Genomic DNA, 16,421 nt, shown 5'->3' with positions numbered 1-16,421 from the left:
ACAAGGGCAGTAGACGCATGGGAGCACCACCACCTTCAAGTTCTTCTCCAAGTCACACACCCTCCTGACTGGAAATATATTGCCATTCCTTTGTCATCGCTGGGTCAATTTCTTGGCACTCTCTACCTAACATTACCGTGGGAGTACCTTCACCACACGAACTGCAGCAGTTCAAAAAGGAGGCTCAGCACCACCTTCTCAGGGGCAATTAGGGATGGACAAAAATGCTGGCCTTGGCAGCAGCACCCACATCCCGTGAATTAAGTTTTAAAAATGGACGCGACTTCTGCCAACAACAAAGTTGTTGCGCTTGTGCAGTTCCAATGGTCTCTTGGTTGTTCTTGCCGGATTCGTATTCAACAGTCATTTTGATAGAATGGAAATTGGGTTATTTTTGCCAGTCACTAGAATAATTCACAGCCCTGCTTCTCAAATGTAGCCACAGTGCCCAAATGTTTAGGAAAGGACAGTAACTGTTCATAAAATCCTAATGCGTGTAAAATGCGAATGACCACTATTCAATGTAATTATTTGGACAGGAAGACGTTTCAGGTTTAACGGCGGAGTTGAGCATGCACTCTGCTTAGATGATAGGAAATATCTTTTAAAAAAAAAGAAACATATAAAACTTGAGATAAAGTTGATCCTGGAGCTTTCAACTGAGGAATCTTGGCTATTTTCAATGTAGAACTATCTCTAATTCAAAAAGGCTGTCGGGCAGAAAAGGCTGTGAATATTATCCTGCGAGTTGCGTGTTTATAAATCAAATTGCTAATGGGAATATAATGCATGTTTTTAATATTATTTGCATTTCTTTACAATAAGATTATTTCCAACAAGAGAAAAAAATCATTAGAGTTGGCATTTAAGCAGACCTTCATCTGTTGTGAACGTTATTTTTAAAATTTGGAACTTGACAGTTATGCGCAGAAGTCTACGCAGCTTCCGGTAGTTTCCGGTTTATTGACAGTAATCACTCCCCAAAAAATATAAGTAGGACTGGAAGTTATCTGCAGCTTAACTAAAACCGCCTATTTCCACCCTAATAAAATCCGTCTCTGCCCCTGCCTCAGCTCATCCACTGCTGAAACCCTCATCTATGCCTTTATTCCCTCTAGACTTGACTATTGCAATGCATTCCTGACTGGCCTCCCACATTCTACTCTACTTAATCTTGAGGTCATCCAAAACTCGGGTGTTCGTGTCCCATTCATCCATTGCCCCTGTACTCGTGGACCTATATTGGCTCCTGCTTAAGCAACACCTTGATTTCAAAATATTAATCCTGTTTTTCAAATCCCTCCATGGTCTCGCCCCTCTCTATCTCTGTAATCTCCTACAGCCACCCCCCCGCCCCCCCTCAGATATCTCCTTTAATTCTTTCCATCTCTGATTTATATTTGCTCAACCATTGGTGGCCGTGCCTTCTGTTGCCTTGGCCCTAAGCTTCGGAAATGCCTGCCTAAACCTCTCCACCTCTTTCCTCCTTTAAGGCACTCCTTAAAACCTACCTCTTTGACCAAGTTTTTGCTCATCTGCTCTAATTTCTCCTTATGTGGCACAGTCAAATTTTTTTGTCTTATAAGCGCCTTGGGATGTTTTACTATGTTAAAGGTGCTATATAAATATAAGTTGCTGTTGTTGGAACCAAGCAAGGACAGTTCCACCAATTTGGACAATAGAGAAGAGGCATTTGAGGGCAATGGTGAGGTCAAAAGCTGCTGAGAGATCAAGGAGTAATAATGCACTGCGGTGACAGTACAGTGAATGTTGTTCACACTTTTGTTCGGGTTGTTGTCGTGCTGTAGGAATTTTGGAAACCTAATTGGGAGATTCAGCAGGGTATTGCAGGAGAGATTGGCACAGAACTGGGAATGATATATTTATGAAAGGAAACTAAGGTTTTAGATGGGGTGGTAGTTTGCAAGGATAATGTTTTTTGAGGAGGAAGTGATGACTGTTGTTTTGAAAGGGAGGAGGGCCGATGACTGAGTAGATATGAACCAAGAAGGGAATCTGAGCGGTTAGGAGGGTATGGTAGCATAATGGTTGTGCTACTGGTCTAGTATTCCAGAAGCCTGGACTCATGATCCAGAGACATGAGTTCAAATTCCACCACGGGAGTTGAGGAATTTAAATTTAAATTGAGGGAAGGAAATCATTACCCGGTCCAGCCTATATGCGTCTCCAGATCCACAGCAATGTGGTTGACTCTTAACTGCTCTCTGAAGTGGCGTAGCAAGCCACTTATTTATACAAAAAACAATAATAAGACACCACACAGACCACAGCGGTTCAAGAAGACAGCTCACCGCCACCTTCTCAAGGGCAAATAAGGATGGGTAATAAATGCTGGCCTTGCCAGCGACACCCATATCCCAGGAATGAATACATTTTTAAAAAGGAGTTCAGTAGGAATGGGATCGAATGAGCAGGAGGTGGGTTCCCATGGATTAGGTGGATTTGACAAGTTGTGTTTGGATAGGAACATAAGAACATAAGAATTAGGAACAGGAGTAGGCCATCTAGCCCCTCGAGCCAGCTCCACCATTCAAAATGATCATGGCTGATCTGGCCGTGGACTCAGCTCTGCTTACCCGCCCCCTCCCCATAACTCTTAATTCCCTTATTGGTTAAAAATCTATTATCTGTGATTTGAATACATTCAATGAGCTAGCCTCATCTGCTTCCTTGGGCAGAGAATTCCACAGATTCACAACCCTCTGGGAGAAGAAATGTCCTCCCAACTCAGTTTTAAATTGGCTCCCCTGTATTTTGAGGCTGTGCCTCCTAGTTCTAGTCTCCCCGACCAGTGGAAACAACCTCTCTGCTTCTATCTTGTCTATCCCTTTCATTATTTTAAATGTTTCTATAAGATCACCCCTCATCCTTCTGAACTCCAACGAGTAAAGACCCAGTCTACTCAATCTATCATCATAAGGTAACCCCCTCATCTCTGGAATCAGTTAGTGAATCATCTCTGTACCCCCTCCAAGGCTAGTATATCCTTCCTTAAGTAAGGTGACCAAAACTGCACGCAGTACTCCAGGTGCCGCCTCACCAATACCCTGTACAGTTGCAGCAGGACCTCCCTGCTTTTGTACTCCATCCCTCTCACAATGAAGGCCACCATTCCATTCGCCTTCCTGATTACCTGCTGCACCTGCAAACTAACTTTTTGGGATTCATGCACAAGGACCCCCAGGTCCCTCTGCACCTCAGCATGTTGTAATTTCTCCCCATTCAAATAATATTCCCTTTTACTGTTTTTTTTTTCCAAGGTGGATGACCTCATATTTTCCGACATTGTATTCCATCTGCCAAACCTTAGCCCATTCGCTTAACCTAAATCTCTTTGGAGCCTTTCTGTGTCCTCTACACAACCCGCTTTCCCACTAATCTTTGTGTCATTGCAAATTTTGTTACACTACTCTCTGTCCCTCTTCCAGGTCATCTATGTATATTGTAAACAGTTGTGGTCCCAGCACACCACTAATCTAAATACACCACATCCATCAGTACACCTCTGTCCACCATGCTCGTTATATCCTCAAAGAATTCCAGTAAATTAGTTCAACATGATTTCCCCTTCATGAATCCATGTTGCGTCTGCTTGATTGCACTATTCCTATCTAGATGTCCTGTTATTTCTTCCTTAATGATAGCTTCAAGCATTTTCCCCACTACAGATGTTAAACTAACCGGCCTATAGTTACCTGCCCTTTGTCTGCCCCCTTTTTTAAACAGAGGCGTTACATTAGCTGCTTTCCAATCCGCTCTTACCTCCCCAGAGTCCAGAGAATTTTGGTAGATTATAACGAATGCATCTGCTATAACTTCCGCCATATCTTTTAATACCCTGGGATGCATTTTATCAGGACCAGGGGACTTGTCTACCTTGAGTCCCATTAGTCTGTCCAGCACTACCTCCCGAGTGATAGTGATTGTCTCAAGGTCCTCCCTTTCCACATTCCCGTGACCAGCAATTTTTGGCATGGTTTTTGTGTCTTTCACTGTGAAGACCGAAGCAAAATAATTGTTTAAGGTTTCAGCCATTTTCACATTTCCCATTATTAAATCCCCCTTCTCATCTTCTAAAGGACCAACATTTACTTTAGTCACTCTCTTCCGTTTTATATTTCGGTAAAAGCTTTTACTATCTGATTTTATGTTTTGCGCAAGTTTACTTTCGTAATCTATCTTTCCTTTCTTTATTGCTTTCTTAGTCATTCTTTGCTGTCGTTTAAAATTTTCCCCAATCTTCTAGTTTCCCACTAACCTTGGCCACCTTATTGGTTTTTAATTTGATACTCTCCTTTATTTCCTTGGTTATCCACGGCTGGTTATCCCTTCTCTTTCCACCCTTCTTTTTCACTGGAATATATTTTTGTTGTGCACAATGAAAGAGCTCCTTAAAAGTCCTCCACTGTTCCTCAATTGTGCCACCGTTTAGTCTGTGTTCCCAGTCTACTTTAGCTAACTCTGCCCTCATCCCACTGTAGTCCCCTTTGTTTAAGCATATCATGCTCGTTTGAGACACTACTTCCTCACCCTCAATCTGTATTACAAATTCAACCATACTATGATCACTCATTCCGAGAGGAAGTGGGAATGAAACTAAAGAGACAATGGCCAGAATTTTTTTACCTGGTTGAGTCAGGTGCGAGCGGTCGCCGTGGCAGGTTGCGATCCTGTTGTTGATTTCATCCCACTCCTGAAATCGGCTTTGTGTTAATGGGGTCTATTAAGCCTGCCCTGCATGTTACCTGGCCCAATTAAATGTTGCAGGTCTGATGTTGTCATCGATGATACATTTTCAGCCAGGATATTTAAAGTAGCAATTTGAGCTTTCCTTCTGAAAGTTCAAGAAACGTCAAGGTTAGCTCTCATCTACTAATTTTGTTACTTCCTAAAAAGCATGCTGTATTTTTGAGGCATGATGATGTATGCCTTCTAAAACTATGATTACTGCTCACTATGAACATATAAAACATTAAGTCAAAGAAAGTACAAATACTGAGCTGAATTGTGCTATTTATCGACAGGTGCTGGCACAAAGTAATCAAGTGAGAAAAGAGGCAGAAAATTCAGGTCCTCTCATTGAACTGGAATACTGGAAATGCATGTCTGCTAAATTCAATTCCATCATAGAGCAGCTTAGAGGACGCCATTGCAAGGCAGTGATCAATGTGTTACAAGCAAGTCACTCAAAAGTGTTAAAGGTAAAGTTATCAAGGAAAGCAGCAAAAGGATGCTTATTAATCATAACATTGTATTTTAGTAAGTATTTTAACAACATTTTAGAATACTAATTGTCTTAGAATTTTTAATATGGGAACAGAACACCTGAAAGGTTGTTTTAAAATAAGGGTCCACATAGATACCAAACCTTCAGGTTTAGTGGTGTCAGTCACTCCTATATGTGGATGCTTTATCACTTGCATTCAGAGTTAACTCACATTATTGATATAACAGCATAAACCAGGGGATGTAACAATGCATACTATATAGGAACTGGATGACCATTCTGGTGAGACCAGGTCAATGACAAATCAGCAATTCCAGACTTTTAAAAAACTTTTTCTATCATAGAATCATAGAATGGTTATAGCACGGAAGAAGGCCATTCAGCCCGTTGAGCCTGTGCCAACTCTCAGCTAGTCCCACAATCCTGCTCTTTCCCTGTAGCCCTGCAATTTCTTTTCCTTCAGATAATTATCCAACTCCCCTTTGAAAGATAAAATTGAGTCTGCTTCCACAACCCTTTCAGGTGGTGCATTCCAGATCTTAACCACTCGATGCATTACATATTTTTCTTAGGTCGCCTTTAGTTCTTTTGCATCTGCATCCTCTAGTTCTTGACCCTTCTTAAATCTGCATCCTCGAGTTCTCGACCCTTCTGCCAATGGGAACAGTTTCTCTCTATCTACTCTGTCCAGACCCCTCATGATTTTGAACACCTCTATAAAATCTCCTCTTTGGAGGACAACACTAGCTTCTCTAGTCTATCAATGTGACTGAAGTCCTTCATTCCTGGAATCATTCTTGTAAATCTTTTCTGCACCCTCTCGAAGGCCTTCACATTCTTCCTAAATTGTGGTACCCAGAATACTCCAGTTGGAGGCAAACCAGTATTTTATGTAGGTTCATCAGAATTTCCACAAATTTGTACTCTATACTTTGATTTCTGAAGCTCAGGATCCTGTAAGTCTTTTTAATTGCTTTCTCAATCTGCTCTGCCATTTTCAATGATTTATGCACACATACTCCCAGATCTCTCTGTTTGTGCACCCCCTTTAGGATTCTACCATTTAGATTATATGTCCTCTACTCATTCTTTCTACCAAAATGCATCACTTCAAACTTTTCTGCATTAAATTGCATCTGTCATGTGTCCTACCATTTCACCACCCTGTGGGCTCGACTTTCCAATTTTGTGCAGATCGCCCAAAAATGGGCGTTATTTCCAGCGTGGGCGGTAAATAGGGGTTTTGAAATCGCCGGATTATCGTTCATTTTCAAAACCCCAACTTTCCATTTTATAAAATGGGCGTTAACACGAGCGATCTGAAATGGGCAATAGCGTTAAATTTTTTTGACTTTCTGCTGTAAAGTGTTGCCGTCCATAGCAATGGCATGGCAACGGTCATTTCCCGCGTTTCAGAAGGTCAGGGGTCATCAGTACATACGTGGATCAGGAGAGAGAGATCGAGGGAGCCAAGATGAACTGAAAGCATGTGTGGGTGTGTTGTGTGCTTGCTTGGCTGTTTTGGAAGGCAGGAGGGAGATTTACCATCAGCAAAAAGACTGCTGAGCACAAAGAACGTTGTTGCCACTGAGTTTCTGTTGAAAAAATAATATTTAAAAAGGAAAGGATGGAGGAGGCGACACAGCACGCTGTGGAGACTGAGGATGCTGGCGAAAGCAGTGAGGTGGGAGAGGAACAATTGTGAGGACACAAATGAGCAAGGAGATTCTCCGACGAAGCAAATGCCTCCCTCCTACAGGGGGTGGACTCACGCTTGGGTCATTTGACATAGGTGGGCGTGGGAATCCGACCCCAAAAGTCTACCAGAGAGAAACGTATAAAATTCTGACAGAACTGGACAGGTTAGATGCGGGAAGAATGTTCCCGATGTTGGGGAAGTCCAGAACCAGGGGACATAGTATTAGGATAATGGATAGGCCATTTAGGACTGAGATGAGGGGAAACTTCTTCACTCGGAGAGTTGTTAACCTGTGGAATTCTCTGCCACAGAGAGTTGTTGGTGCCAGTTCATTGGATATTTTCAAGAGGGAGTTAGATATGGCCCTTACGGCTAAGGGGATCAAGGGGTATGGAGAGAAAGCAGGAAAGGGGTACTGAGGGAGTGATCAGCCATGATCTTATTTGAATGGCGGTGTAAGCTCGAAGGGCTGAATGGCCTACAACTGCACCTATTTTCTATGTTTCTATATGGGCTGACATAGCCGAGGTGGTCTCGTCGGCTACCAACGAGGTGCGTGATGGGAACCAGTGCCGCAAGCACTGGAATAACGTTGTCGGATCTGCCAGAGTAAGTATTACATTTATTTACATGTACTTTTATATTTATATAATTTGATTTGTAAGTGTAATGATTGATTAAAATCAGATGTGATGTCTTGCACTTATACAGGGAAAGTTTTACTCAAAGCCTGCGTTTACAGTGTACGTCGTCAGGTAAAGAATGATAATTATCATCATAATCATGATTACATCTGTCAGTTATGTGCTGTTTCAGTCTCTGTGACAGTACCTAGCAGTGATCTCACGCAATGATCTCATGCCATGTCGTGCTGGTGTTACCTTTTACAGAAGAAACTTTCGAACAATAGGGCCGAGCAGAGGCGGATGGGTGGCGGGTCACCAGTCTTCATCGAGCTCACTGACATCGAGGAGCGGGTGCTGGCGCTAGTGGGGAGCCACTCCCGGTCGGCCACGCATGCAGCTGCAGAACCTGATGTGATGCCACGTGAGTAAAGTATACATCATTGCGTGATGTAAAGTCAATAGATGCCACACCCACTCATATCTGACCAATAATATATGATAGATGAATGATAAAAGTGTTCTCTAAATAATAATGGCCTCATGAGAATCATTGCAATGCAGAATTTGGTCATGGTCATGAAATGTGATATCTGTGATGATTTTGATAACGGTGGTGCTTTTCTCGTGCATATACTGTGTGTAGCATTGGAATCACCTTATGACCCTAGCACCCCCTTCTCCTCTAATAACCTAATTTATGTTTTGTAGTTCAGCCAGAAGCGCGACCCCATGTAACACTACCGAGCCCAGAAGCGGGGGCGCGGGGCTGGAGTTGCTGGACGATCGTGCATCTGGTGCTGAGGAGCCCTGATTCTCGCCCATGGAACTGCTGGGTACCTTCTCCACGGATGAAAGTACGGACTTCGAGGAGCCTGTATCGTCAAGCTCCATAATGCAGTCGATACCCATGACATCTAGTGCTCTGGCGGCCATTTCTCTTCCACCGTGGAGGTACCGGGTCCAAGCACCTTGCTGCAGGCCACCCGAGGTGTCTCCAGGACGGTACCAACCACGCGGAGGTTGGTTCGACGCAGCAGGTCTGCTCCACGAGCGGCAGATCTGAGCAGCGACATGGTACACTTGTCCAGGAGGAGTGTTGACATAGGTCAGCAGATCCTACAGACAATGGGGGCATATCCCAACAGATGGCCAGCATGTCCGCCACCATGAGTGAGTACATTCCGCAGATGGTGGAGGCCTTGGAGGTGATAGCCAGGAACACTGGTGGTGGAGGTCTCCCAGTGGTCCCGGAGCATGGCACTGGACCACAAGGTGCCGCACCCCCATTGTCAACGACACATGAGAGCCAGGACGAAGATCTTGTTTCTGGCCCTGAGGATGTTCCCACCTCGGGACCGTCCTCTCCCGTATCCGTTCAAGCAGCGGTTCTGCTGTCATCCCCCCCAATGAAGCAGTACCTGAGGAGCTCCTTGGCAAGGCAGCTTGGAGTCAGGAGGGGAAGGGGAGAGGGTAGATGTGGGGAGGAGAAGCGGGAGCGGGGGGGGGGGGGAAAGGAAAGTGAGGTGCATGGCCGCAGGTGTTGTCTTGGTCACAGTATTTTAATGTTGTTGCTGATATTTTGTTGGAGGGAGGGGGGCACTTTGTTTTTTTTCATTTGTGTTCTATGTTTATGAAGTGTTGTTGGAAATGTTAAACATCGAATGAATTATATAAATGTTATAAATTTGTTGTGGGGTGGGGTGCGGTGTTTTTTACAGTTATAATTATGATTTCATGCAAATGTTCTCATTAAATGTTTTTTAATTAACATAACCTTGTTGCGCATTGTCTCAGATAGTTGCACTGTTACATACTGGTGATTCCTTAACATAATTAAACTTAACTTGAATCAACTTAAACTTTAACCGTCACCAAGATTCATGTATGAGCTGCAGACGCAGCAGTCTTGCAGCTTTGTAAATATGACCAACGTTATTTCAAGCAAAGTGCTTATTAATGAGCTGCCGACGTAGGAGTCTTCCAGCTATGTAGCCACCATGGGCCCTTTCCTGTGGTCTACAGGGAGGCGGGGGTATGGTTTCATCGTCAGCCTGATTGGCCCGAGGTCAGCGTCCACCTCCTCGTCCTCCTCTTCCTCTCTCTCCTGAGGTGGAGCTGCAATCCCTTCTGGCAATTCTTGTCCCTTCCTGATAGCCAAGTTGTGCAGCATGCAGCACACCACCACAAATGGAGCTACCTGCTCAGGGTAGTATTGTAGCTCGCCTCCTGAGTGGTCCAGGCATCTAAAGTGCTGCTTAAGCATTCCAGTAGTTTTCTCGACGATATTGCGTGTGGCTCTGTGGCTCTCGTATCGCTACTCGGCTTCTGTGTGGGTGTTGCTCAGGGGGGTCATCAGCCAGATGGCGAGGCCATATCCTTTGTCACCAAGCATCCAGCATTGACCTTGTAAACATGTCAGATACAACGCTCTCACGCAGGATGTGAGCATCATGGATGCTGCCCGGAAATTTTGCATTTACTCCCATTATAATTTGATTGTTGTCGACAACGAGTTGCACATTCAGGGAGTGGAATCCCTTTTGGTTCCTGAAAACCTCTGCATCCTGAAAAGGTGCCCGCATGGCAATGTACGTACAGTCTATTGCTCCCGGCACCTTGGGGAAGTTTGAAATTCTGAAGAATCCTAGAGCCCTCTCAGTCTGTGCCTTCTTGGTCATAGGGAAGCTGATAAAGTCCATCCTGCGTGTGTAAAGGGCTTCAGTGACCTGTCGAATGCAGCAATGTGTGGCATGCTGAGATATAGCGCAAATGTCACCAGCTGAGGCCTGAAAGGAACCTGATGCGTAGAAGGCAAATGCCGCAGTGACCTTGACCTCGACGGACAGTGCAGTCCTGATGGTGCTGGCAGGCTGCAAATCTCTCCTTATGAGCTGGCATATCTCACTGATAACCTCTTTGTGGAAGCGCAGTCTCGTAAGGCACATGTTATCAGACAAGTTCAGGTAAGACCACTTCTTCCTGTAAGTGGTGTAAGATCTCATCCTCCTCAGCAGTCTGGCACGTCTTTGATTGGGCACATAATGTTGCTGAATATACCTTCTGCCATCTCTAGTCTACAGCATGTGCGTGGTCATTGAGACAGGTTGAGAAATTACAGGCCCCATTTCAATAACTCTCAGTATTATACCTATTGTTCACAAACAATAAATTTACCTACTAAGACACCTAAAATAACTTCAAATCGTCCACAGTATGATAAGATGTTTGCTCAGATGTTCAAATCACCTTAAAAGACCTCCAGAGTACATCAAAACTCCCCAGAAGTTGAAGCAGCCTTTTATATGAACCGACCTCCGATTTACAAAATGGCGTTTATACCGCTGGGTTTAGTTCAGGTGAGAGCAACTTTTTCTCAGCGGATTTTTCGGCGAGCGATATTTTCGGCAATATGTGAGCGAGGTGCCAAAAATAATGCTCGCTGATATTTTGGGCCTTAGTTTCAGCCATTCTGATCTTTACGACAAAAAAAAGTGGGCAGGCGGTCTTATTATTTCTCGGTGTTAATTACATGCCGAAAGTAACGCTCAGCGATATAATGGACGTTGGTTTCGCCCATTCTGATCTTTACATCAAAAAAAGTGGGCAGGCGATATTATTATTTCCCGCCGTTAATTACATGCCGAAAGTAATGCTGGGCGATAAGTGAGCGATAAGTGGGCATTAGTTTCCATTTTGTTGCTAAGTGGGCGATATCTGGGCGTTATACCGCATCTTAGCATTTAAATCGACGTTAAGTGGGCGGTATCGATGCAAAAAAAGTGGAAAGTCTAGCCCTATGTCTATCACTCTCCTCCTCACCATTCACTATACTTCCAAGTTTTTTGTCATCTGCAAATTTTGAAATTGTGCCCTGTACACCCACGTCGAAGTCATTAATATAGATCAAGAAAAGCAGTGCTCCTAGAACCGACCCTTGGGGAATACCACTATATATCTTCCTCCAGTCCGAATAACAACCATTAACCACTACTGTTTCCTGTCACTTAACAATTTCCTATCTAGGCTGACACTGTCCCTTTTATTCCATGGGCTTCATTTTGCTGGCAAGCCTATTATGTGGCACTTTGTCGAACGTCTTTTGGAAATTCAAATTTATAACACTTCCTGTTATAATACAAATAAATGAAAACATGCTACGCTATTTCAAATAGTGGACGGAATATTCTTTTTGTTTTATTTCGTTTCAAGGCAGCTCTAGCCTGGAAAAATGATGTACTGGGGTTGCGTGCGCCCCATCCAGGAACCCTGAAGTCACCTCTAAATTAGACATCATTAACATTATTTGCGCAAGCTGTTGCGCCTCCTCAAGGAGGTTACGCATTTTACTAAGGTTAATATCGGTCACTTGCTTCACTGGAAGTGACCCGAAGATAGGTCTCTGGAAGGGGGTTGGGGTGCGATCATGAGGACTGTGGAGTTGGGTGAGCGTCCGTGCTCCTCCTGGCTCCACAAGAATTTTTTTTTAATTGTAAACTTACCTGTAGGTTGCAGCAAGGCGCTTGCTCCACTTATCAGAAACCAGTTTCCCTGAGGGGTCCTTAAACAGGCATTAGGCCCTTCATTAACATATGCTAGGGACCTAACACGTGTTTCATCCGATCACCTGAAAAATGAGTCTGACAAATTTAACAGCACACGCAGTTTTGGAATAGCTGCCCCAATCCTAAATTTGTTATCATTTAACCTCTAAAACAGGCGCAACATGTAGCAATTTCTATCCCGCTACGTTTTAATTCCTTGCTCAAGTCAAGACCTGTCTATTTGCAGCCTTTGTTAGATCGAACTGACCCCGAACATGAAGTTGTTTTTCTCCCTCTTGCTTATTCTGACCCCAGGAAAGAAACCCAATTGAGCTTAAATGAATTGAATAATTCCAACCAGAATAGATCTAAAGTGCAGGATAGCGCAGATGAATACGTGGCTTGAGCAGTGGTGCAGCAGGGAGGGATTCAAATTCCTGGGGCATTGGGACCGGTTCTGGGGGAGGTGGGACCAGTACAAACCGGACGGTCTGCACCTGGGCAGGACCGGAACCAATGTCCTAGGGGGAGTGTTTGCTAGTGCTGTTGGGGAGGATTTAAACTAATATGGCAGGGGGATGGGAACCAATGCAGGGAGACAGAGGGAAACAAAAGGGAGGCAAAAGCAAAAGACAAAAAGGAGATGAGGAAAAGTGGAGGGCAGAGAAACCCAAGGCAAAGAACAAAAAGGGCCACTGTACAGCAAAATTCTAAAAGGAAAAAGGGTGTTAAAAAAACAAGCCTGAAGGCTTTGTGTCTTAATGCAAGGAGTATCCACAATAAGGTGGATGAATTAATTGTGCAAATAGATGTTAATAAATATGATGTGATTGGGATTACGGAGACGTGGCTCCAGGATGATCAGGGCTGGGAACTCAACATTCAGGGGTATTCAACATTCAGGAAGGATAGAATAAAAGGAAAAGGAGGTGGGGTAGCATTCTTGGTTCAAGGAGAGATTAATGCAATAGTTAGGAAAGACATTAGCTTGGATGATGTGGAATCTATATGGGTAGAGCTGCAGAACACCAAAGGGCAAAAAACGTTAGTAGGAGTTGTGTACAGACCTCCAAACAGTAATAGGGATGTTGGGGAGGGCATCAAACAGGAAATTAGGGGTGCATGCAATAAAGGTGTAGCAGTTATAATGGGTGACTTTAATATGCACATAGATTGGGCCAGCCAAACTGGAAGCAATACGGTGGAGGAGGATTTCCTGGAGTGCATAAGGGATGGTTTTCTAGACCAATATGTTGAGGAACCAACTAGGGGGGAGGCCATCTTAGACTGGGTGTTGTGTAATGAGAGAGGATTAATTAGCAATCTCATTGTGCGAGGCCCCTTGGGGAAGAGTGACCATAATATGGTGGAATTCTGCATTAGGATGGAGAATGAAACAGTAAATTCAGAGACCATGGTCCAGAACTTAAAGAAGGGTAACTTTGAAGGTATGAGGCGTGAATTGGCTAGGATAGATTGACGAATGATACTTAAGGGGTTGACTGTGGATGGGCAATGGCAGACATTTAGAGACCGCATGGATGAATTACAACAATTGTACATTCCGGTCTAGCGTAAAAATAAAAAAGGGAAGGTGGCTCAACCGTGGCTATCTAGGGAAATCAGGGATAGTATTAAAGCCAAGGAAGTGGCATACAAATTGGCCAGAAATAGCAGCGAACCTGGGGACTGGGAGAAATTTAGAACTCAGCAAAGGAGGACAAAGGGCTTGATTAGGGCAGTACGAGAAGAAGCTTGCAGGGAACATTAAGGTGGATTGCAAAAGTTTCTATAGGTATGTAAAGAGAAAAAGGTTAGTAAAGACAAACGTAGGTCCCCTGCAGTCAGAATCAGGGGAAGTCATAATGGGGAACAAAGAAATGGCAGACCAATTGAACAAGTACTTTGGTTCGGTATTCACTAAGGAGGATACAAACAACCTTCCGGATATAAAAGGGGTCAGAGGGTCTAGTAAGGAGGGGGAACTGAAGGAAATCTTTATTAGTCGGGAAATTGTGTTGGGGAAATTGATGGGATTGAAGGCCGATAAATCCCCAGGGCCTGATGGACTGCATCCCAGAGTACTTAAGGAGGTGGCCTTGGAAATAGCGGATGCATTGACAGTCATTTTCCAACATTCCATTGACTCTGGATCAGTTCCTATGGAGTGGAGGGTAGCCAATGTAACCCCACTTTTTAAAAAAGGAGGGAGAGAGAAAATAGGGAATTATAGACCGGTCAGCCTGACCTCAGTAGTGGGTAAAATGATGGAATCAATTATTAAGGATGTCATAGCAGTGCATCTGGAAAATGGTGAAATGATAGGTCCAAGTCAGCATGGATTTGTGAAAGGGAAATCATGCTTGACAAATCTTCTGGAATTTTTTGAGGATGTTTCCAGTAAAGTGGACAAAGGAGAACCAGTTGATGTGGTATATTTGGACTTTCAGAAGGCTTTCGACAAGGTCCCACACAAGAGAGTAATGTGCAAAGTTAAAGCACATGGGATTGGGGGTAGTGTGCTGACGTGGATTGAGAACTGGTTGTCAGACAGGAAGCAAAGAGTAGGAGTAAACGGGTACTTTTCAGAATGGCAGGCAGTGACTAGTGGGGTGCCGCAAGGTTCTGTGCTGGGGCCCCAGCTGTTTACATTGTACATTAATGATTTAGACGAGGGGCTTAAATGCAGTATCTCCAAATTTGCGGATGACACTAAGTTGGGTAGCAGTGTGAGCTGCGAGGAGGATGCTATTAGGCTGCAGAGTGACTTGGATAGGTTAGGTGAGTGGGCAAATGCATGGCAGATGAAGTATAATGTGGATAAATGTGAGGTTATCCACTTTGGTGGTAAAAACAGAGAGACAGACTATTATCTGAATGGTGACAGATTAGGAAAAGGGAAGGTGCAACGAGACCTGGGTGTCATGGTACATCAGTCATTGAAGGTTAGCATGCAGGTACAGCAGGCGGTTAAGAAAGCAAATGGCATGTTGGCCTTCATAGCGAGGGGATTTGAATACAGGGGCAGGGAGGTGTTGCTACAGTTGTACAGGGCCTTGGTGAGGCCACACCTGGAGTATTGTGTACTGTTTTGGTCTCCTAACTTGTGGAAGGACATTCTTGCTATTGAGGGAGTGCAGCGAAGATTCACCAGACTGATTCCCGGGATGGCGGGACTGACCTATCAAGAAAGACTGGATCAACTGGGCTTGTATTCACTGGAGTTCAGAAGAATGAGAGGGGACCTCATAGAAACGTTTAAAATTCTGACGGGTTTAGACAGGTTAGATGAAGGAAGAATGTTCCCAATGTTGGGGAAGTCCAGAACCAGGGGTCACAGTCTGAGGATAAGGGGTAAGCCATTTAGGACCGAGATGAGGAGAAACTTCTTCACCCAGAGAGTGGTGAACCTGTGGAATTCTCTACCACAGAAAGTAGAGGCCAATTCACTAAATATATTCAAAAGGGAGTTAGATGAAGTCCTTACTACTCGGGGGATCAAGGGTTATGGCGAGAAAGCAGGAAGGGGGTACTGAAGTTTCATGTTCAGCCATGAACTCATTGAATGGCGGTGCAGGCTAGAAGGGCTGAATGGCCTGCTCCTGCACCTATTTTCTATGTTTCTATGTTTCTAAATGATCACCAGAATGTTCAAAATAACTAATTGTCTGAAACATGCTGGTTCAGACCTCTTCACCTGAATTCTCATCTACATTGCCCAGCCCTGCTGTTCTGTGAATTTAACCACTTTAGACCGATGATTTACTCCGTAGTAACATTTTTAACTTGTGTTAACCCGAGGGAAACACAATTCAAAATCCTGAAGAATGACAACAGTTAAAAATGGGTTTAGCACTGAAGAGTGGAAAGGGAAGAAACTGAACTCACAGCTGCCTGCTTTAAAGTTGACCTCGGACCTTTGAATTTCACGTTGTTATCTGCTATGCCCAAACTGTGCTGAACGCCTTATTGGCTGTGGCGACTTTTAAATGTACATCGCGCCTGCCTGAAACAAACTCCTTAAATAGACAAATCGGGGTCTTATGCCGGGTGTATAACCGAGAATGTGAAATTCGGGTACAAATTGGTGAGCTTGCTTGCAGCGCGCCAAGGTGAGGAGAATAAAACATTATGCCAGAAGACACTGGCCTAGAAATTAGATGATGCTGCGTTCGTTTAAAGTATAATGAGCACCTAAGCATCTAATATGGCAGGTGGCAATGCATGCACTTTCTGAGCCAATGTTGTGCTACTCACTCATCTGTGACATTGGTATAGGCATCAAAAGAAACTCACCAGGCCCGTGC

General features: G+C 44.1%; 1 protein-coding gene across 1 annotated transcript in view; it reads left to right on the top strand.

Moving 5' to 3' along the window:
* LOC139266712 (dynein axonemal heavy chain 8-like) overlaps nucleotides 1-16,421 on the top strand; it is a 2,132,242-nt gene that overhangs the window by 321,794 nt on the left and 1,794,027 nt on the right. Inside the window, exon 8 of the mRNA XM_070884298.1 lies at nucleotides 5,046-5,222. Coding sequence (XP_070740399.1) covers nucleotides 5,046-5,222 — 177 coding nt within the window. The remainder of the gene's footprint in view (nucleotides 1-5,045; nucleotides 5,223-16,421) is intronic.

The sequence above is a fragment of the Pristiophorus japonicus genome, chromosome 7, assembly GCF_044704955.1.
Source record: "Pristiophorus japonicus isolate sPriJap1 chromosome 7, sPriJap1.hap1, whole genome shotgun sequence".
In the NCBI taxonomy this organism is placed as follows: Eukaryota; Metazoa; Chordata; class Chondrichthyes; family Pristiophoridae; genus Pristiophorus; species Pristiophorus japonicus.
Note: the sequence above shows the minus strand (reverse complement) of the source record. Positions and strands in the feature narration are given on the sequence as shown.